The 23,271-nt window shown below is 41.9% G+C and overlaps 1 protein-coding gene across 1 annotated transcript in view; it reads left to right on the top strand.

Annotated features, from left to right (window-relative positions):
* LOC132099086 (solute carrier organic anion transporter family member 1C1-like) overlaps positions 1–23,271 on the top strand; it is a 65,031-nt gene that overhangs the window by 15,954 nt on the left and 25,806 nt on the right. The window contains exons 7-9 of the mRNA XM_059505527.1: positions 827–1,087; positions 1,201–1,365; positions 17,239–17,434. Coding sequence (XP_059361510.1) covers positions 827–1,087; positions 1,201–1,365; positions 17,239–17,434 — 622 coding nt within the window. The remainder of the gene's footprint in view (positions 1–826; positions 1,088–1,200; positions 1,366–17,238; positions 17,435–23,271) is intronic.

The following is a 23,271-nucleotide window of genomic DNA, read 5'->3' as shown; positions in this document are numbered from 1 at the left end:
ATGGTTGCTTTCACACAGAAGGCGACCCGGCAATTTTCCGGCAATTTGCTGGGTCCGACGTGCAGTGTGAAAGGGGCTTTAGTCTGATTGATTGGCTCCGTTCACTTTGACTAAGTAGGTTAAAAAATGTAACTTTGAAAAAGCACCCTATTTTCCAAAGAGGATTCCAAATCATAACTCTGCAGTTACACATCATAACCTTAAGTCAGTGTAGATCATTATTATTGAACAGCTGATAATAACTGTGGGACACACTACACTATTTATATTTATATACACTACACTTTTTATCCAACACACATACTTAGCGTACACGTAAATCTTTTGCACATAATATACATGTACATACATGGAACACACTACACTACTTATATTTATATTTATATACACATACACTTATTTATCCAACACACATACTTAGCGTACAGTTAAAATTTTTCCACATAATATACATGTACATACATAAATGCTCATTTTAATATACCTGCCATACATTGTCAATTTGTATATTGTCAATCCTTACCCACCTACTTGTATTTTTTTGTATTTTTTATTCCTTATTGTGTTTTTGTTCTGTCACTGTTATGTTGCACTGCGGAGCTCTGTCACGAAAACAAATTCCTCGTATGTGTGAACATACCTGGCAATAAAGCTCATTCTGATTCTGATTAACAAATGACTTGAATACTAGTTATCATAGTCTATATAACTGACTGGCTGACCCAGTTACCCTTTGACATAAGGGGTCTTATTGCTTGTTAGGTTTTTAAATGATAAAATATTTTCACTGATTAATGAACAAAATGCACATTTTTTATTTTTGAAGATACCATCACCATCAACCACAAAGACACACGTTGGGTTGGTGCCTGGTGGCTGGGCTTTTTGTTTACTGGTGGAGTGATGCTACTGGCTGGAATTCCCTTTTGGTTCTTTCCCAAGTCTCTTCCAAAGCAGGGTGAGACTGAAACTGACAAAAAATCTAATATTCTAGAGGGCGAGCAGGACCGTTTCATTCCTGATAACAACAAACACAGTACTGCTCCCAACAAACCAGCTCCTGTTTCCATGGCAGTTCTGGCTAAAGGTGTGCATTTCATTAAATATTTCATTTTAAATGTTTATTCATAAAATTAAGTCGAGATATTGAGCATACATGACCCTTGAATTTATGTAAAGCTTTTAATTTTTATATTTTAGATTTTCTGCCATCACTGAAAAAACTCTTCAGCAACACGATTTACCTGGTCCTTGTATGCACCGCTTTTGTACAAGTCAGTGGTTTTATAGGAATGATCACATTTAAGCCAAAGTTTATGGAGCAAATTTATGGCCAGTCAGCATCAAGGGCCATATTTTTGATAGGTGAGTCTATATTTATTGTACATTTATTGCATTTATTTTTGTCTGCTTAATGTTAATTTCCAGTCTAAATCAGTGGTTTTCAACCTGTGGTCCGCGGCCCCCTAGTGGGTCGCGGTGGTATTGCAAGTGGGCCGCCATTTACTATTAAAATAAATAATAATATTGTTAATATATATAAAAATTTCTAAATTATAACATAATAACATCATTTCATATCTATAATTAAATAAAAAAATGTATATTAAACTGTTACCATGCTTCCACTATTCGAGCTCGCTGATTGGTTTAAGAATAAACCACCAATTTATCTTAGATATTTTTTGCTGCATATTTGTTGCTTACAGAAGAACAAATTTAAACGTGCATAAATGGCTGCCAACAGGCTCGACATAAATGGCTGTCAACGTGTTCCCTCCTGACTGCTTGGTCCGCTGTCTGTCTACCCACTGCCAAGCTGGATCTGGTTTTCCCATTTTGCTGAGCGGTGCCAGCCCAAGTTATTTTCTGTTCATTTCCAGTCCATTATAGGGCTGTGTGATTAATCGAAATCGTCATAAAATCACAATTTGAGTGTCACGTTTTCTAAATCGCTTTATAGCACAATTTTCCACGGCCCTGACAGAACAGAACAGACTGGGCATATGCCTAACTCCAGGTTCACACACTGCCTGTGATGCGCCCTTTTTCTGAGCCCATGTTAACGGATCAGAGCGTTCACACTGCATGCGGTAAAAGGATAGAAATAAAAATATGCGAAAATAATTAATATCTAACACATGAGCACAGAGAGAATTGTGGGTGCACCGACACAGTTTAAGTGAGAGGAGACACGTTTTAAGTGCGCGCACTCTCTCCGGGCAAGCAAGTCTGGTTTTGTGACAGAGCGAAGCAAATCTGCGTGCGAACAGAGATTCGCGCTCGTGCATTATTTTAATGTGCTTTCGCGTTACAATAACGCGTTCTTGCTGCTGCTTCTGCACCGCTTACACATACTGTATACACACTGCTATCGGAGAACGTGTAAACCTGTATAATGTATAACAAATCTATTTCAACACCTGAGTCACTGCTACAATTAATTAGCTCTATGAACAATGCATGGCAAAAAAGAAAAAAAAAGTCCCTGGACACGGGATTTATTTATATTTTTTTTACACCTTTACTATAGTGATAATTTTGACTTACAGTATGTCTGCTCTAGAGACAATACAGCTTTTTGATAAAGCTCTAATTGGTTTTCTTTTGGAAATATGTTTCAAATTCATCCTGAATGCATGTATGGCTGTAAAGCATATCTGTGTGTTTCAAAATCAATCGAAATCGCTAAATCGATCAAAGAAATCGCGATAGCACAGCCCTAGTTCATTCAATAAATACAGTTAGTAATCTAGCTTCTGAGTACTAAGTTGTTAACCCAACAATAGCGGGGTCAGTAATTTATTTATTTATTTTTGCAGTGGGCCACGCAAACATACGTGTTTGGTTGTGTGGGCTGCGATTTGAAAAAGGTTGGGAACCACTGGTCTAAATACACGTAGTGAGGCCTTTCTACAAAATAAGTGCAAGTTGTGTCCCTCTTATTCATATATGTAAAAAATTACTTTCACAAGTTAGTCACCTTTTTCCTATTTTAAAAAAAAATCATTTTAGTTAATGTGTTGTAATTTTTAAAATGTCAACCTTGTTACGATGACCTTATATAGTGAATGTCTCAGTAACGGGTTTCATCCTCATTCCCTGAAGTAGGGAATGGACATATTACATTGACATACTCACATATGAGGATTCCCTTTGAAAATGCCAGTCACCTCTGAGAAGTAAAATAAAAGGCTATTGAATATTGGCGAGTGGAATTTGTGTTTAAGAGCCGAGACCGTGTCATGGCCATAACTACATAGCAGTGTAATTCAGGGTTGTGGCAAGAGGGATGTAACATGAGCATTCCCCCCTTTAGGGAACAAGGGTTATAAACATAACCGAGACATTTCCTTTCAGTCAGTCAGGTTCAACTTTAGATCAACATACTGACATGTGAGATCCCTATGGAAAGCACCTCAACCACTGAAATGTGTTATGAGTGTTAACGATGCAGCTGTTGGCAAGCTCTTGTATGGCAAGTAACAACTGGCATCCCGAGTCTTAACCTATCCAGTGCCTTGTCATGTGTAACACACGGGCTCTGAGACAGAAGGTAAGAGTGTTTTTAGTTGAGCACGGGAGATCTGCAGGTGAGATAGTTCGGTGAGATCGCTGAGTCAGGCTTCACTGACAGAATGGGGTATTGGAATTTTCAGAGCCGCCGGTGGGGTGACCATGATGGCAGACATGTTGCACACACCTCAGGGTTCACACTGGAGAGGAGAACTTGGAGAAGGGATCGTAGGAAACATTCGGGAGGAATGAAGGAGAGACACTGGAGAAACACAGGAGTCTAGGAGAATTGATCAATAAGAGGAAAGTAGCGAGGTTATTACTGAGTCAATGCAGGTAGATAAGCAACAGGAGTGATTCCGCTTTGCAGCTACGAAATTGGACAACTTGGGTAACTGAGGTGTGTGCACTTTTATGTGCAGGTGAGCTGATGGAATGATTGTGAACAGGTGCTGGTGATTAGTATTCTGGTGAAGGAGTGTGCTGTGAGTAGCTGATTGATGAGTCTGACTGACTTGTGACAGTACCCCCTCCTCCAGGGCCCACTACTGAGGGCCGAACACCCCGATGAAGTGGTGGTCTCCCTCTGCCCCGAGGGGCTGGATGATCCGGATGGGCCATGTGGAATTCCTCCAGGAGTGTGGGATCAAGAATATCATCTCTCGAACCCAGGATTGCTCTTCCAGACCACATCCCTCCCAGTTGACAAGGTATTAAAGTCTGCCACCATGCCGCCGGGATTCCTGAATTTCCTTGACCTTATAGATGGATCCTTTCTCCAGGAGTAATGGGAGAGGGGGCTCCTCTGTCCGGTCAGGCTCTGTGGAGACAGGAGGGTGGAAAGGAGCCCTGTGGATGGTTGGCGGAGGGAGTTCTGGGCGTACTCGGCCCAGCCCAGGAACTGGTTCCAGGAGTCCTGGTGGCCATGGCAGAAGGTCTAGAGAATACGTCCTATCTTCTGTATCTTCCGCTCCGTTTGGCCATTTGATTGGGGGTGGTAACCCGAAGAGAGGCTTACGGTCACACCTAGGAGAGAAAAGAAAGCCTTCCATACACGGGAGATGAACTGGGGTCCTGATGGACTGATGGAATACCCAGTTGAAGAGGAGCTCTGCAGTCTTTGATATGGTACACTCTGTGCATCCCCAGACAAATCTTCTGACATCAGCTGCCATGTTGGGCCACAAGAAGTGGTTTTTGAGCAGCGAGAGAGTAGCATAAGCCCCAGGGTGGCCAGTGCCTAAGGATGTATGGGTGGTTAGAATGAGAGCAGTGCATTGGGTACGTGGGACATACAGACATCCTGGGGGGCAGCCCGGTGGAGCAGCAGGAGGGACTTCTACAGTGACTGGCGGTGAGGACCATTGAATTGGGCTGGCAATGAGTTGAGTGGGTATTATACTTTCGGGTTGATCCGTGCCTTTTTCGGGACAATGGAGTCGGGGCAGGGCATCAGCCTCGATGTTTCAAGGACCAGGTCTGTAAGAGATCGAAAAATGGAATCTGGTGAAGAAAAGTGCCCATCTGGCTTGGCAAGGATTCAGATGTTTGGCCTCTCTAAGGTATTGTACATTCTTATGGTCTGTGAGGACGGTGAATGGATGAGCCGCGCCCTATAGCCAGTTTCGCCACTCCTCCAGTGCTAATTTTATGGCCAGTAGCTCACGGTTTTTGATGTCATAGTTTTTTCTCCACCGGGCTGAGCTTCCTAGAGAAGAAGGCACATGGATAGAGTCGAGGAAGGGAGCCCTGCCGCTGCGAGAGGACCGCTCCCACTCCGGTGGTGGAGACATCCACTTCAATCACGAAGGGGAGTTCTGGATCCGGATGTACTAGGAGGGGAGCGGTGGTGAAAGCTTGTTTCAGGGTGGCGAAAGCTTCAGTGGAGGCTGGAGTCCAGGACAGAGACTTGATCGTTGATGGTTGTGGCCAGGAGGTGATTGCTTCAATCTTCCCCTTGTCCATGTGGATTCCAGTTTCATTGATTATGTAGCCCAGGAAGTGAATGGAGGATTGATGAAATACATTTTTCAGCCTTAAGGAAGAGGTGGAATTCTTGGAGTTTGGAGAGGATGATTCTTACATGCAAGCAATGTTCGGCGAGGCTCCGTGAGTAAATGAGGATGTCATCAATATACACGATCACGAAGCGGTTGAGATACTCCCGGAGCACTGCGTGCATAAAGTCTTGAAGGATGGAAGGGGTGTTGACGAGGCCATACGGCATGACCCGGTATTCATAGTGGCCAGTAGGGGTCACGATTGCCATCTTCCACTCGTCTCCTTTGCGAATGCGGATGAGATTATATGCACTACGTAGGTCTAGTTTGGTGAATATGGTGGCTCCTCTGAGCTGTTGCAGAGTGGCTGGGATGACCCTTACGAAAATTAACAATGGTATTACTATGAATAAAAACCAAAAAACCATGGTTACTATAGTTAAACCATGGTAACCACAAATTAACCATAGATTAACCATGGTATTTGTAGTAAATCTGTTGTTATACAAATGGTAGTCAACAAGTCAAGTCAAGTCACCTTTATTTATATAGCGCTTCAAACTAAATACATTGCGTCAAAGCAACTGAACAACATTCATTAGGAAAACAGTGTGTCAATAATGCAAAGTGATAGTTAAAGGCAGTTCATCATTGAATTCAGTTATGTCATCTCTGTTCAGTTAAATAGTGTCTGTGCATTTATTTGCAATCAAGTCAACGATATCGCTGTAGATGAAGTGACCCCAACTAAGCAAGCCAGAGGCGACAGCGGCAAGGAACCGAAACTCCATCGGTGACAGAATGGAGAAAAAAACCTTGGGAGAAACCAGGCTCAGTTGGGGGGCCAGTTCTCCTCTGACCAGACGAAACCAGTAGTTCAATTCCAGGCTGCAGCAAAGTCAGATTGTGCAGAAGAATCATCTGTTTCCTGTGGTCTTGTCCTGGTGGTCCTCTGAGACAAGGTCTTTACAGGGGATCTGTATCTGGGGCTCTAGTTGTCCTGGTGCTGATCCACCATCTGGTCTGGATACACACTGGATCCGGGTGACTGCAGTGACCCTCTGATCTGGATACAGACTGGATCTGGTGGCTACGGTGACCTCGGAATAAGAGAGAAACAGACAAATATTAGCGTAGATGCCATTCTTCTAATGATGTAGCAAGTACATAGGGTGTTACCGGGTGTTCCGGTTTACCTAATTAATGCAGCCTAAAAATCCTTTAACGGATTTGGATATTAAAAGCATATTAGTATGTTATGTGTAAGCCAGGTTAAAGAGATGGGTCTTTAATCTAGATTTAAACTGCAAGAGTGTGTCTGCCTCCCGAACAATGTTAGGTAGGTTATTCCAGAATTTAGGCGCCAAATAGGAAAATGATCTGCCGCCTGCAGTTGATTTTGATATTCTAGGTAATATCAAATTGCCTGAGTTTTAAGAACGTAGTGGACGTAGAGGATTATAATGTAAAAGGAGCTCATTCAAATACTGAGGTGCAAAACCATTCAGGGCTTTATAAATAATAAGCAATATTTAAAAATCTATATGATGTTTGATAGGGAGCCAGTGAAGTGTTGACAGGACCGGGCTAATATGGTCATACTTCCTGGTTCTAGTAAGAACTCTTGCTGCTGCATTTTGGACTAGCTGTATTTTGTTTACTAAGCATGCAGAACAACCACTCAATAAAGCCTTACAATAATCTAACCTTGAGGTCATAAATGCATGGATTAACATTTCTGCATTTGATATTGAGAGCATAGGCTGTAATTTAGATATATTTTTGAGATGGAAAAATGCAGTTTTACAAATGCTAGAAACGTGGCTTTCTAAGGAAAGGTTGTGATCAAATAGCACACCTAGGTTCCTAACTGATGACGAAGAATTGACAGAGTAACCATCAAGTCTTAGACAGTGTTCTAGGTTATTACAAGCAGAGTTTTTAGGTCTTATAATTAACACCTCTGTCTTTTCAGAATTTAGCAGTAAGAAATTACTCGTCATCCAGTTTTTTATATCGACTATGCATTCCATTAGTTTTTCAAATTGGTGTGTTTCACCGGGCCGTGAAGAAATATAGAGCTGAGTATCATCAGCATAACAGTGAAAGCTAACACCATCTTTCCTGATGATATCTCCCAAGGGTAATATATAAAGCGTGAAGAGTAGTGGCCCTAGTACTGAGCCTTGAGGTACTCCATACTGCACTTGTGATCGATATGATACATCTTCATTCACTGCTACGAACTGATGGCGGTCATATAAGTAAGATTTAAACCATGCTAATGCACTTCCATTGATGCCAACAAAGTCTTCAAGTCTATGCAAAATAATGTTGTGGTCAATTGTGTCAAACAAAGCACTAAGATCCAATAAAACTAATAGAGAGATACACCCATGATCAGATGATAAGAGCAGATCATTTGTAACTCTAAGGAGAGCAGTCTCATAACTATGATATGGTCTAAATCCTGACTGGAAATCCTCACATATACCATTTTTCTCTAAGGAGAAATATAATTGTGAGGATACCACCTTTTCTAGTATCTTGGACAGAAAAAGGAGATTCGAGATTGGTCTATAATTAACTAGTTCTTTGGGGTCAAGTTGTGGTTTTTTGATGAGAGGCTTAATAACAGCCAGTTTGAAGGTTTTGGGGACATATCCTAATGACAATGAGGAATTAATAATAGTCAGAAGAGGATCTATGACTTCTGGAAGCACCTCTTTTAGGAGCTTAGATGGTATAGGGTCTAACATACATGTTGTTGGCTTAGATGATTTAACAAATTTATACAATTCTTTTTCTCCTATAGTAGAGAATGAGTGGAACTGTTCCTCAGGGGGTCTATAGTGCACTGTCTGATGTGAAACTATAACTGACGGCTGAATGGTTGCAATTTTATCTCTAATAGTATCGATTTTAGAAGTAAAGTAGTTCATAAAGTCATTACTGCTGTGGTGTTGGGAAATGTCAACACTTGTTAAGGCTTTATTTTTCGTTAATTTAGCCACTGTATTGAATAAATACCTGGGGTTATGTTTGTTTTCTTCTAAAAGAGAAGAAAAGTAATCGGATCTAGCAGTTTTTAATGCTTTTCTGTAGGATAGGTTACTTTCCCGCCAAGCAATACGAAATACCTCTAGTTTTGTTTTCCTCCAGCTGTGCTCCATTTTTCGTGCTGCTCTCTTTAGGTTGCGAGTATGCTCATTATACCATGGTGTCAAACTGTTTTCCTTAACCTTCCTTAAGCGTAAAGGAGCAACTGTATTTAAAGTGCTAGAAAAGAGAGAGTCCATAGTTTCTGTTACATCATCAAGTTGTTCTGAGGTTTTGGATATGCTAAGGAATTTGGATACATCAGGAAGATAACTTAAAAAGCAGTCTTTTGTGGTGAAAATGATGGTTCTTCCATATTTGTAACAAGAAGTAGAATTTACAATTTTGGCTATATGAAGTTTGCACAGAACTAAATAATGATCTGAGATATCACCACTTGGCTGAATAATTTCAACACTATCAACATCAATTCCATGTGACAGTATTAAATCTAGAGTATGATTTCGACAATGAGTAGGTCCTGAAACGTGTTGTCTAAGCCCAATAGAGTTCAGAATGTCTATAAATGCTGATCCCAATGCATATTTTTTATTATCAACATGGATATTAAAATTACCAACTATTAAAACTTTATCTGCAGCCAGAACTAACTCGGATGTAAATTCACCAAACTTTTTAATAAAGTCTGTATGGTGCCCTGGGGACCTGATTTATCATTAACATTTGTTTCTCTGGATAATGTTATATGAAGCACCATTACTTCAAACGAGTTAATACTTGAAGCCTGCCCTCTGAGAAATCCTGAAAACGTTATAAATTGAAGCAACACCTCCCCCTTTGCCTTTTAGACGCAGCTCATGTTTATAACAGTAATCGTGGGGGGGGGGGACTCATTTAAAATAATGTAATCATCAGGTTTTAGCCAGGTTTCTGTCAAACAGAGTACATCTATATTATGATCAGTGGTCATATTATTTACAAAAAGTGTTTTCGTAGAAAGGGATCTAATATTCAATAAGCCAAGCTTTATCATTTGTTTATCCATATTGCATCTGTTTTTTATTTGTTGAACCTCAATTAAATTGTTAATCTTAACTTGGTTTGGACGTTTTTTGTATTTTCTAGTTCGGGGAACAGACACAGTCTCTATAGTGTGATAACTAGGTGAAAGAGTCTATATGTGCTGAGAATTAACTGACCTCTGTGACGGGAGGCAGCTAGCAGACGGTCGGTTTAGCCAGTCTGTCTGCTTCATGACCTGGGCCCCAGTTAGTCAAGTATAAACTCTAAGATTATTTGCCATATTTCTAGAGAGAAGAGTGGCGCCACCCCAGGAGGGATGAAGACCATCTCTTTTCAACAGGTCAGGTCTGCCCCAAAAGATCGTCCAATTGTCTATGAAACCTATGTTATTCTGTGGGCACCACTTAGACATCCAGCTATTGAGTGATGACAATCTGTAACCACGGTAAGCAGGGAGGGGACCAGAGCATATTACAGTGTCTGACATCGTGCTTGCAAGTTCACACACCTCTTTAATGTTATTTTTAGTGATCTCCGACTGGAGAAGTCGAACATCATTAGCGCCGGTGCTCTGGCTCCCGGTAAATATTTGCTGGTGTCTCTATATTCATGTTCCGTACAATAGAATCACCAATAACTAGAGCACTTCCATCAGGTTTCTCAGTGGGTGCATCACTGAGTGGGGAGAACCTGTTTAATGTTTTGATCAGAACAGAAGAGCTGTGTTTTGACCCATGACTATGCTGCCTCACCGTCACCCAGTTGCCCTGCTGCAGGGGCTCTGTTGCCGGAACCAAACAATATACAGGAATCTCTGAGCTAGACGCATCCAAAGCCGTATCTAGAGCCATAACATTCTTACTGTCCTCAATTAAAGTTTGGATGCGTGTCTCTAATTCTGAAATCTTCTCTGTCAGCCTAACTATTTCCCTGCATTTATCACATGTGAATCCCTCATTTGCGACAGAGATAGATAAACTGTACATGTGGCAAGAGGTGCAAATAACAATAGCAGGAGAAGCCATTATTCACCGTGCTTGATGAAATATTCTTACTGCGGTTGTTTGATGAACTTGTGAAAAACTGGAGCGAGAGAGAGGAGAGGAGAAAAGAAAACAGCGATAGGTTCGAATGAAAACGCTAATGACAAGTTAACGAGTGCTAACGCTTTGCTGGTGTACTGCACTCATGGATATAAAATAAAAGTGAACGATCAAAGTAAATCTGATAAGATTGATCGATAATATCAGAAATATGGTGTGAATTAAGTTATATTTTATCACTTTAAAAAACAGAGAGTGATAGTAAGATAAAGATTCTAGAGAAAAAATTAAATAAAAACAGCTACACAGAGCTACGATTAGCTACAGAAGGCCAACAGGAAGTAGAGAAAACATTGTCCAACAGCGACACCCACAGGCAGGGAGTCATAGACAAAAAAAACACACCAAAAAAACATGGTTACTACAGTTTTACTATAATTAAACCATGGTTAATTTTCATAAGGGGAAGAGGATACCGGAACTTGATGGTGATCCTCCGTTCTTCTTTGCCATGAAGAAAATGCTTGAAGCGGCAGGGGAGTTAGATTGAACAATGTAGCCTTGCTTGAGGGCTTCCTCCACATACTCCTTCATGGCCTTCTGTTCCGGTAAAGAGAGGGGATAGATTTTCCCATGTAACTCACGCTGGAGAGGAGGAGCTTGGAGAAGGGATAAGACACTCGGGAGGAATGATGGAGAGACACTGGAGAAACACAGGAGTCTAGGAGAATGGATCAATAAGATGTAGTAGCGAGGTCAGTAGTGAGTCAATGAAGGTAGATAAGCAACAGGAGTGATTCCGCTTTGCAGCTACGAAATCAGACAACTTGGGTAACTGAGGTGTGTGCTTTTATGTAGAAGTGAGCTGATGGGATGATTGTGAACAGGTGCTGGTGATTAGTATTCTGGTGAGGGAGTGTGCTGTGAGTGGCTGATTGATGAGCCTGACCGACTTGTGACATCGTGAGCCAGATAGTTTTTTTTTAACCAGATAGGGATCGAAAGAACAGTACTCATCAAGAGCTCCTTTCCCGAGTTTGTGACTTTTTCGCAAAAACAAAAGAGAGCACTTCAGCTCTTTACATATCTAATGTTGATTGGGGAAGATTGACTGGGACACTATGGAGACAATATCCTGCCCGAAGGGAGGTGACATGTAGACAGTTATATGAACCCCACTTCAAAAATGCTTGATCAGGAAGAGGTTAAGTAACATAAAAAGAATGCACAAGGCAGAAGATCAAAATTAACCATTTATTAATGGCCAAACAGCTCACGAGTCACATTAATTAACCAGCAACAGATATAATAAAGAGTTAAATCAACTAATCTAAAGCAAAAATAAATTGATATGCATCCAAAAAAAAAAAAACACAGATCAACAGAAACATCAAAGAAAGCACAAAAATGAACACAGAATATGCACCGCTTATCAGCAATTCACACACAAAGCTTACTGTAAGCGCTCTTCATCAACGATAGCTGGATAGCAGGAGCTTCTCAACAAGTGGGAGTCCTGCACGCGGTGGAACAGGGATAGCCACAACACAACTCCCACCTTATATTCAGCCCAGAGCATCCTTACTCAACAAGCTGCAGGTGTCTAGGGGCAGAGTTCATGGAAAAGTTTCTCTGGTTGGCCCTATTTCAGAAGGGATGGAACCACAACCAGTGCAGAGACTCAGAAGGAGGTGATGCTCTGAGTGGAGTGAGCCCTCACTCCTAAAGGGCAGAGCTCACTTGGTGTCCGGTAAGCCAAGATGATGGCATCCACTAATCAGTGGCCCCCAAAGCTGACAAAAAGCTGCTCAGAGCTTCTAAAGCTCTATGTGCAGTCGCCATAAATGCACCGAGTATGAACAGTACATAGCGTTACAAAGGCAGGGCCTGCCTCCTCCAAGGGCAGCACTTTCAAGTTCACCACTGATGAGTGGTGGGAACTTTGGGCACGTATCCAGGCCGGTGAGCTCAGGATAACTTTAGAGCGTCCTGTCCTTGAGTGCAGTCCTTGGGTGCAACTATCAAGACCTGCTTCTCGTGCTACCTGATCTTGCACAGGGTCTGACTCCAGAGGAGGAGGTGGCAGATGAGTTACTACAGTCAACTTGAGTGTACACTGCCTTGGTCATTGATGTATGCAACTGTCATAGTGTTGTCCGTCCGAATGTGCACATCCTTGCCCTGAAGCAGGTCGAAGGGTGCAGGGCCAGCAGTACTGTCAGGAACTTGAGGCAATTGATATGCCACTGCAGTCAAGGTTTTGTTCAGGAGCCTGAGGCTGGCTGCTCATTGCATACTGCTCCCCCTGGTCTGGAGGCATCTGTTGTGATAACAACATGTCTGGACACTTGTTCTAAGGGCACCCCTGCAATGGGCTGAAAGTCTAGTGATAACGATGTAGCAATGCACAATGTACAGCAGATGTATGGGGGAAGATGTGTTTAAAGGCCTCCTTATTCGCCTGGACTGCTGAGAACTGCTGGGCAAAGTCCTCAACAGTGTCACCGAAAAGGCCAGCCTGCAAGAGAGACTTAGACTCTGACTTTACAACCAACCCCTGAGGGGGGAAGCTCAGCCGAGACATCATCCTCTGAGGACTCCGGCACCTTCTCCGACCCCATTGAAATGCTGTGACAATTTCCTTTGGAAATCTGCAAATGCTGTCTCAGCATGGTTACAGCACACTTGAGAGACAGCAATTGTAATCTTCAGAGGGTGTCAGGAAGTGACCTCATTCAGAAATGCATGGACGAAGCAACATCTTTATAATGACACACTTGTCCATTTTGCTCTCTAAGGAAACTGCTCCAAAGTGACAGGGAGGGGAATCACAGCACTTAACCATGCTCTAACCAGCAAAACACTGCTGAATGCATCATAAATAGTTATCCTTTCCAATGAAAAAATAAATAAAATAAAAAAATAAACCCTTCCCATTCTGCTAGCGGAATTGTAAGAACAATTGTGCTATGACAGCTGCAACAGGACAAGCTCTGAAGCAAAAATCTGAATGAGTTGATATACGCTGACATATTATATGGCTTTGTGTACAGGGAAGTGGCTGTGTATGCAAATTCCACTAGCCAATGTTCACTGGCCTTTTATTTTACTACTCAGAGGTGATTTGGGTTCCCAAGGAAGTCCCCATAAGTGAATATGTCCTTGTGATGTTGAACGTTACTGACTGAAAGGTATGAACAGAGAATTTAAAGTTAAAGGGGTGGTTGACTTTTTTCTAGACTTGATTGTGGTTATGGAGTGCAGTCTACCATGTGTTAATACTTTTTTTTTTAACATTATTTTTCATATAATGTACCTTTATTCCATACCACTCTGTCCCTTCTCATTTGAACACTTCAATGAATTCCTGTTTTTTTGAAGTCTCTCCCTCAGAAATACATGATTGGTTAGCTGGTCCAATGTGTTGTGATTAGCTAAACCATCTGCTCGTCTGAACATCCCGCCCCTCACCTCAAAAGCATGTGCTCTAGTTGTAAACATTGGCGTCGTCTATATTGCTTATCAATTTGAGCCTGATTGAGATGCGGAAGATATTAGTGAAGATTATCGCGCAGAACCTGTGCAAGCACGGCTCTTAATGGTATATTTTGTTTGTTTGTTTGTTGTTTTCTCATACTTTTAGATACACTACAATAAATGCTACTTCTTTGGTTAGCTTTTAATATACGGGTTTACCCTGATAAAAGCTGTAATACAGTAAGGCAACCGCATCTCATAGCTATTTGAAAATGCGTGTATTCACTGAGCTGATGATCTAAATGAGAGGGGGGGGATGCACAGCGTGTGCAAAGCAGGGCTACACAATGAACTGAGTTAAGAAACGCTGCTTCTTCTTCTTTCGTGTGTCGTCATCAAATGTCCAGCTCAGTAGAACTCAGCCACGTTCTCATCTCTGGTCCCACGTCGAAGAGGCCGGCCTCCGACGGTGGTTTATACAGTGGACAGGTGGTGATTATGTGCTCAGCGGTCTGCTCTGGCTCCCCACACTCACACACTGCTCTGTCCTCCAGGCCCCACTTCCTCATCGATGCTTTGTAACGTCCAACCCCAGTTCGCAGGCGGTTTAGCAGAGTCCATTGCCGGCGTGGCAGATCCTCTCCTTCAAGAGCGCCTCCAGGGTCATAGATGTAACGGTGGATTCGTGAGGGCCCTGCTGACTCCCACTCCTGCTTCCAGGCTGCCGCGAGCCATGCCTCTGTAGACAGGTCCTCAGGGATGGACCTGAGCAGGTCTTGTGCCGCCTTGTTGTACGGGTGGCGGGACTTCTGTCTATGAGGAGGCAGTGCTGTTGTGGTGGTATTGTGCAGGATATGCCAGTTGTATCTTTGGGCTTTCCTTGCAAGAGCGAGGGTAGCAGCCTCTCGTCGGAGGCCGGCCGGAGCAATTCCCGCTAATGTTGGCAGATGGTAGACAGGGGAAGATTTCAGGCAGCCAGTTATAGTCCGAAGGGCAGTGTTTATGGCAATGTCGACTTTCCTGGCGTGTGGGCTTCTACACCAGGCTGGGGCACAGTATTCAGCTGTGGAGAAGACGAGAGCTACTGTTGATATTCGAAGCACCTTGGCAGTTGCACCCCAGCTAGTACCAGCGGGACGTCGAATTATTGCGACCCTTGATGACACTTTGGCCGTCACTTCTTCAAGGTGTTGTTTGAATGTTAGAGATCTAAATGTTAGAGATCTTTAGTAGCTTTAGGTGGAGTCCATGGTGCCAGACGGTATCGTAAGCGGCTGTGAGATCAAGCAACACTACTCCAGCCTTCTGTTTTTCCTGAAAGCTGTCCTCAATGTCTTGGGTGAGCAGTGTCACCTGGTCAACCGTTGACCGACCGCGCCGGAAGCCAGCTTGTTCCCGTGGGAGTTGAGGGTCCACTATTGGCTCGATACGATTATAGATCAGCCTCTCCAGGGTTTTGAATGGGACGCAGAGCAGTGAGATGGGTCGGTAGGATTTGGGGTCTTCAGCAGGCTTGTTTGGTTTTGGAAGGGCTATGACAGCAGCGCGGCGCCATATCTTCGGGAGCTTGGACCTTCGAAGGCATGTCGAGTAGAATGAGCAGAGCCATACAGATGTTCTAACCCTCTGGTGAGTCACAAACTCAGGGTGGATGTTATCATGTCCTGGTGCTTTCCCTTGTTTGGTCTTACTCAAGGCAGTCTGGAGTTCAGCTGTTGTAAATTCCCCTGACAAGTTGGCGTCCACACTAGCTGCTCTACACAGGGAAGTCACCTGGTGTGATGTTGTGCGGGCAAAGTTCTTATCAGCATCAGGGAAACAGCTGTTCTTAAGGAGCTGGGATGCGATGGCATTTGCTGTTATTGGGCACCGGGAGGTCGATGGTGTTCTACCTGTCAGCTGGTTTATTGTCCGCCACGCTTTACGGCTGGAGTGGGTGAAGTCAATTGACTGAACTACTTCTGTCCACCTTGACCTTCAGGTGGCATCTAGCTTCTGCAGAAGTACCGTTGTAGATTCTTCCACTTCCTCCCTGGAGCTTGCCTGCTGGTGGACATGCAGGAGGTGGCTGCACTCTCCATCCCAGCCCGGGATGTAGTTTGTGTTAAAGCCACGGGGGATGGTTTTCCTTGCTGCCCCAAGGAGTACTCTGCAGTAGGCTGCATACCCAGCGTCCACGTCGGCATTGTCTGGGTCTGGGAGACAGGGTGATGTCTTTTCTGTCTCCTCAGTGAATGACTGCCAATTTGCCTTACGAAAGTTCCATCTCCTGACGGGTTTCCCTGCAACTGGCTGCACCAGGGATGGGACCTTTATGATGGACGGTCGGTGGTGTGAGCGGGGGAACCTATCCAGGACACGTCTCTCTGGCTTTTGAGCCGTGTGCCACACAGCGAAAGCCAGGTCCAGGTTGGTGTGGGTGTTCCAGCGTGCTGAAAAGAAGCTTGGAGGTTCTTTGGGGTCGAACAGTAGCAACGCATTGGCACTGGAGGCCCATTGGCTTAATGTCTCTCCATTTGGTGTAGTATGACTGTAACCCCAGTCTATGTGTTGGCAGTTAAAGTCCCCTGCATAGATGGCGGGTGCAGGTGCCGGTGGAAGTGATGTCATGGTCAGCATTGATGGTGGGGGCTTGTAGACATTGATGCTGCTTAAGAACATTTTAAACTTTTGAATCACTAAACTGACAGAATTTTAAAAGATGACATCTTTGCTTGCATTGAACTTTCAGTGCTGCAACTTTGCAGATATTGTTAATGCTCAAACAGCAACATTACACACTACCTAATGTTAAAAAAGTGAAATCGCTATCAACCATCCCTTTAAAACTTTGCAGCAACACACATTTTTCAAATCTTTTAATGTTATTTAAAATTGTCAGCCCTGTTACCCTTAAAAAGGAACAGTCATGTCCAATAAAATGTATACGTTTATGATATGCTGATGGAATGTTTTAAATATTTAGTTATGTGTTTATTTATTCAATAAATTGTAAAAAGAAAATGTAAAAAGTTATTTTGTGATGTTTTACTTAAAAACGAATTAAAATAAATATATAATTAAATATATTATTTAAATTAACAAACAATCATGAATGTACTCTACTTTTGTCTTTCTAGGCATTATGACTCTACCAGCTGTGGCTTTAGGAATCATCACTGGTGGGTTTATAATGAAGAAGTTCAAATTGAAAGTACTCGGCGCAACCAAGCTCTGCATTGGAACGTCTCTTCTGGCTTTCTCTTCACTGCTTATTCAGTATTTCCTGCAATGTGACAACTCACAAGTGGCTGGACTTACAGTGTCATATCAAGGGTAAACACAGCAAAAAAATAAAATAAAAAAAAATAATAATGATACTAAAGTTAAGTGTGTTTGTAACACCTGCAACACCTGTTTGCAATGGGTAGTCTATTTTTATGGACCACTAGGTTCGTCTAGGGAGTCTGAGATAATCATAGTGTAAAGATATATACAGATAAAATGAATCAGGACTTTTGGTGTCAGACTATTTACGGTTTATAATGTAAAGATAATAATGAAATACATTTGTTGTAAACACTCAGTAAGAACAATTACAAGGAAAATAACATCAATACTATAAACAATATACCGGTATGAAAAATATACAAAAGTTAGATCTCACAAAACCCTATAGGTGCACCCTCATAAATAAACACACACTTATATGTGTCAAATAAATTTTGTTCACATTCATCCAATAGTTTGGTATGAATATAAAACTCAATCAATCAATCAAAAATGAAATAAAAAATCAATGAAATTCAATCTGAACAGTTCTCATTTTTTTTTCAGTTAGGGTTAATTTAGTTTTTCCTCCAAAAAAAAAATTGAAGGAAAACGATTTTCAGAAAAAAAAACAATACAAAAGTCCAATCTTTTGAGTCTGATCCAGGAAAATTTTAATCACTCTCTCAAGTGATAGGAAAAATATTGAAGGAAAAAATGTGAGTGAAGATCCCACCTTAACTTTGAAGAAACAGAGTTCACACATCTGGTTTTAGGCCTACTCAATCAGATAGTCTAGTGTCCAGATCCTTGGGGCTCGCCATCAAAGGAAATATCCAGGAATTATTTCCACAGGAACAAAAACCTGACCTGTATTTTTGGTCAAAATGAAAACAAAATTACTTCAAACTTCTATCTTCTTATTTCAGAGTGAAATAATTTTAAGCCAGCGGTAAGCTGCATTATCATCAAATTACAGCAATAACCAAAATAAAATTACAAATGACCACCACATAAAGGAAGTTTAGATAAAACTCATATTAAACCATACATACACTTTATCATAAACTCAAGACTTCACTTAAACACATGCTTTCTAGAACTTCGTCACACAATTCCATGTTACTCATTTACAGATCGTTATTAAACCAGCATTTATCTCACTTCAACCATAAACATACAAAACACTCACCAAATCCTTGTTTAGTGATGTCTTTTATCAAATATTTGGTCTCAAAATAACGATGTTCAGACACATTACCCGCAGGAGCTCTGCTCTATCGCTCTTCTCAAAATGGAGGATTCAATTCTTCCTCTGCCCAAGAGCACATTCTAGGAAGAGCAGGCTTTTCATCTCTGGCCTGTTGACGTGTTCTAGGCTTTGGAACAGGTTTTGGTAGATTAGACCCTCTCACTTGTCACAGGGAGAAATCCACAGGGAAGCAGAAGATCTAGATGCAAGGTACATACTGATCCTTCTTTTCCTTCAGGTCTTACTGTGTATACTGGACGTTCACCAGCCCGACGTTCTACAATGTAAACAGATGGCTCCCATTTATCAGCAAGTTTGTGTTTTCCTCGCAAACGGACTTGTCTTACCAAGACTCGATCACCAACTTCTAGGGTAGAATCAACAACATGCTTGTCGAACCTCATCTTGTTCCTTTCAGCGTTCTTGAGTGCATTGCGGGTAGCAATTTAATAACTCTCTTCAAGGTGCTTTTTAAGGTTCGACACATATTGTGACAGTCGCATGGAGGTGGTAGGAAGACCAAAAGCTAAATCAATGGGTAGTCGGGGCTGCCTCCTGAACATCAGTTCGTAAGGACTGAATCCTGTGACATCATTCTTTCTACAATTGTATGTGTGAACGAGAGCTTTAACGAAATCACAAAAGTGCTTGTTCAAAAGTGTTCTGTTAAATCTCTCCACAGGATTACCACGTGGATGAGAAGGTGTGGTTCTTCTTTTCTTATCCTCTTAGCCAGCACCCCGAAACTCGCTCTTGTCAGTTTTTATGAATAGATTCAATGAAAGGGACAAATTTAATCTTGACAAACTATGTATCATTATAAAGATCTAAGCCTCAAGCATTGACGACAGATCGCTGTTTTTCAATGGAAAGCAATGGAAATGCTGTACATACCAGATCCGTCATAATAACGAGTCATAAACACATGCACATCTGTAAATCACGGTTTAGATAGAAAGGTAAGGGTCCACTGAACGACATCTCATGGAGCACGTTTAATCAAACGAAGCAATAACGTTGTAATATGGATCATAATTCCTTTGTTTATGGTTCAGTTCTTCAGCGACAGAATTGTTTGAGTCCGTTATGGAATAACTCACAGTCAGAAACTGCATCTTGGTAATAAAAAGACGGCATAGTTTTGCAGCATACAGTGTCAAAAAAAGAATGAGACGATCCACCGGAAAAAAGAATGAATGAAAGATAGGCGAAAGATAGTATATTTGAATTTTAGCGCTCTCTCCTGACGCACCTGTCAGCTGATGGAGGCGGAACTTATAGCGATCGCCTTTTTCTTTGTTTGTTTTATGTTGAATGTGAATGTATCTGCATGATTACCATCTTTTTGAGTGCAAATCAGCCCAAATCAGGTCGCTATTACTGCATGATCACAGCTATCAAAGTGAACGCGTCTATATGAATAGAGAGAGTGGATGCTGCATTTCTAGCAATCTCAGGATTTTCTGTAACTGGCAAACAAAGTTAAATCTTTTTTTTTTCTTGTTAGTCTTATTTTTCTTACTCAAGTATTCTTATTGTATTTTTCTAGTGCTCAAATAAATCACTTATATGATTTGTATAAGTTTCTGTCTAGTGTTTTATAATGGAAATAAAAACTTTGCTGTGGTATGTTTAATGACTAAATAGTTTGTAGAAGCCTTCAATACTATTGGGAAATATATTTTTTATATTTGGGGGGTGGGGGGTGTAGACATAATCCCATAAAAATATTTGCAGGAGTCTCATTTTTCATGATATCTTATTCAGATTTGAAATAGAAACTCATGAGACATGTGACTTTCAACCCATTACTTTTCTGGATTGCTCCAGGTATCATTTCATGTATTTTCATATAAAAAAAAAACATTTAAGTGTGGTAAAAAAAATTCAAGGCACTTCAGTGTCTATAACTTTTAATATTTTTGAGCATTATCAAATCTGGTTGATAAAAAGTAAAGCCCAAAGGGTCTTCCTTTCAAAGACACCAAAATTATGTTTGTAACACACTGAAGTAGGAAACTGATACAATTATAAGTTTGGTAGAGCACTTTCAGCTGTGCGTCACATAATGGGGGGTGTTGGCTAACAGGTTAATCCCAGAGATGGCACAGAGCTCTTTAATGGTGTGCGATTCGAAATCAGGACCCTGGTCACTGTGTAACCTTTCTAGAAATCCATAGTGGGCGATGAAATTGTCCCATAGAGCTTTGGCGACAGTTCGAGCCTTCTGATTGGCTGTTGGTATTGCCATCGCATACTTCGTAAAATGATCTGTTATCACAAGTATGTCTTTGGTATTACTTCGATCCGGCTCCAAAGAAAGAAAGAAAGTCCATACACAGCAACTCTAGGGGTCTAGTTGTCAGTATGTTGACAAGCGGAGCTGCTTTCTCTGGGTGGGCTCTGTGAATCACACAACGAGGACAAGTTTTTATCTTTTGTTCAACATCAAATGCCATCTTTGGCCAGTAAAACCGGGACCTTACTAGATCAATGGTACGATCCATTCCCATGTGGCCCATCCCATCATGGAGACTTATCAAGACATTTGCTCTGAACTCTTTGGGTAAGACCAACTGATAAGTCAGAACTTCTCCATCCTGTTTCTTTCTGTACAACACCCCATCTAGGAACACAAAACGATTCCACTCCCTCATCATAAGAGAAAGCACCGGGAGTTCCAATCTCAAGGAGGGAGAGGGTTTCTCTACTGATTTCAGGTGAGTAATGATCTGAGAAATGGTTGGGTCAGCGCTTTGCTTATTAACGAGATCCTGAACTGACAGATGAGGTATGAGTGAGATTTCATGTCCTTCTTCCTCATAGCTGCTTGGCACAGCACTAGAACTCATAGCAAGAGACTGAACTAGCAATGCTCGGTTACTTGCACTTTCCATAACATCTTCTAGCGCAGAACAAATCATATGCTTGTCACAGATAGCTTCAATTTCATCCCGTGAAAGGCTTGTTGTTTCTGGATTCTCAAGATGTAAGGTTAGGAATTTATCAATCCTCTCTTGTTCCTTCCTTGATTCAAGATCAGCAATTACTTCATGAGGATGTCTAGATAAACCATCCCCGTCAAAGTTAAGTTTCCCCGCTCTGTACTTCAAGGAGAAAGTGTAAGTGAAAAGAGCAGATAACCAGTGATAGCTGGCTGCATCTAGCTTCGCAGTAGTCAGTCCATAAGTATGTGGGTTACTGTCGGTGACAGCTGTGAATGGACTTCCATAAAGGTAATCGTGAAACTTTTCCGTCACCGCCCACTTTAAAGCAAGGAATTCAAGTTTGTGCGCTGGATAGCGACGTTCGCCGATTGACAAACCTCTACTTGCGAAGGCAATCAGCCTCATGCGTCCCTCCTGCTCCTGGTACAATGCAGCTCCCAAAGCTGTGGTGCTTGCATCCGTGTGTAAGATGTATGGTAGTTTAGGATCCACAAAGCCCAAGATAGGAACCGAGGTGAGCTTGTCAATGATTTCATCGAAAGCTTGCTGGCAAGTAGCCGTCCAACGTTGTTTGAATGGCTCTCTAGGATTCAGGTATTGACCTTTCATCTCTTGAGTCTTCTTTGTTGGAGTGGAGTGGAGGGTATCCAGAGGTAAGGTTGTTTAGAGGTTTCACTATTTTGGAGAAGTCTTTGATAAATCTCCTGTAATACCCTGCGAATCCAAGGAAAGACCTGAGTTCCTTCAAGTTTGTCGGACTTGGCCAGGTGTTTAGCGCCCTTCATCTTATCAGGATCCGTCTCAACACCATTTGCAGACACAATGTGCCCTAGGTATCCACAATGTGCCCTACATTTTTCAGGGACAACTTGAGACCGTAGTCTTTCAGACGTTGAAGAACTCACAGAAGCATTTTCTCTTGCTCTTCTAGTGTTGCAGAAAAGACTATGAGATCATTTTTAAAGACTAGAAACTCTTTGAGATTGATGTCTCCCATGCAGCGCTCCATTAGTGTCTGGAACGTGCTGGGTGCGTTTGTGACACCCGGAGGCATCCTATTAAATTCACAGAATCCCATGGGACAAACAAAAGCAGTCTTCAAGCAATCTCCTCCACCTCAATCTGATAGTACCCGGACTTGAGGTGTAAAACTGAGAACCATCTAGACCCAGTCAACGCAGAGAAAGTCTCTTTTAGATTAGGTAGGGCATAAGCGTCCTTTATGGTCTGGAGGTTGGGTTTCTGATAATCAATGCAAAGTCTCATCTCCCCATTCTTTTTCCTCACCACCACAATTGGGGAAGAGAAAGGAGACTCTGACTCCCTTATAACTCCAGCATCTAACAAGTCTTGTAGATGTTTTCGAATAGCTTGACTGTCTTTGTGGTGAATAGGTCTGGCTTTGTGTTTAAACGGCGTCTCGTCATGCAGTCGAATATGGTGTTTGGTCTTAGTGGTGTGACTAAAATCAAGATCATGGCATGCAAAGACTTCATGCATTGAATTAAGCTTTCTCGTCACTCTTTCTTTCCATTCAGGAGTCAGCGGCGAATCATCAAGATTGAATTAAATTTTAGAGTCGTCTAACAACCTTGTCTGATCAACAGGAGGTGTCAACACACTATCTTGACTCCTAGGTAAGACACTATGAATATAATTGACTTCAGCAACCCGGATCTTCGATGGAATGACCACATCGTGCT

Source organism: Carassius carassius, chromosome 22 (genome assembly GCF_963082965.1).
Source record: "Carassius carassius chromosome 22, fCarCar2.1, whole genome shotgun sequence".
NCBI lineage: Eukaryota > Metazoa > Chordata > Actinopteri > Cypriniformes > Cyprinidae > Carassius > Carassius carassius.
This window is presented reverse-complemented; position numbering and strand designations above follow the sequence as displayed.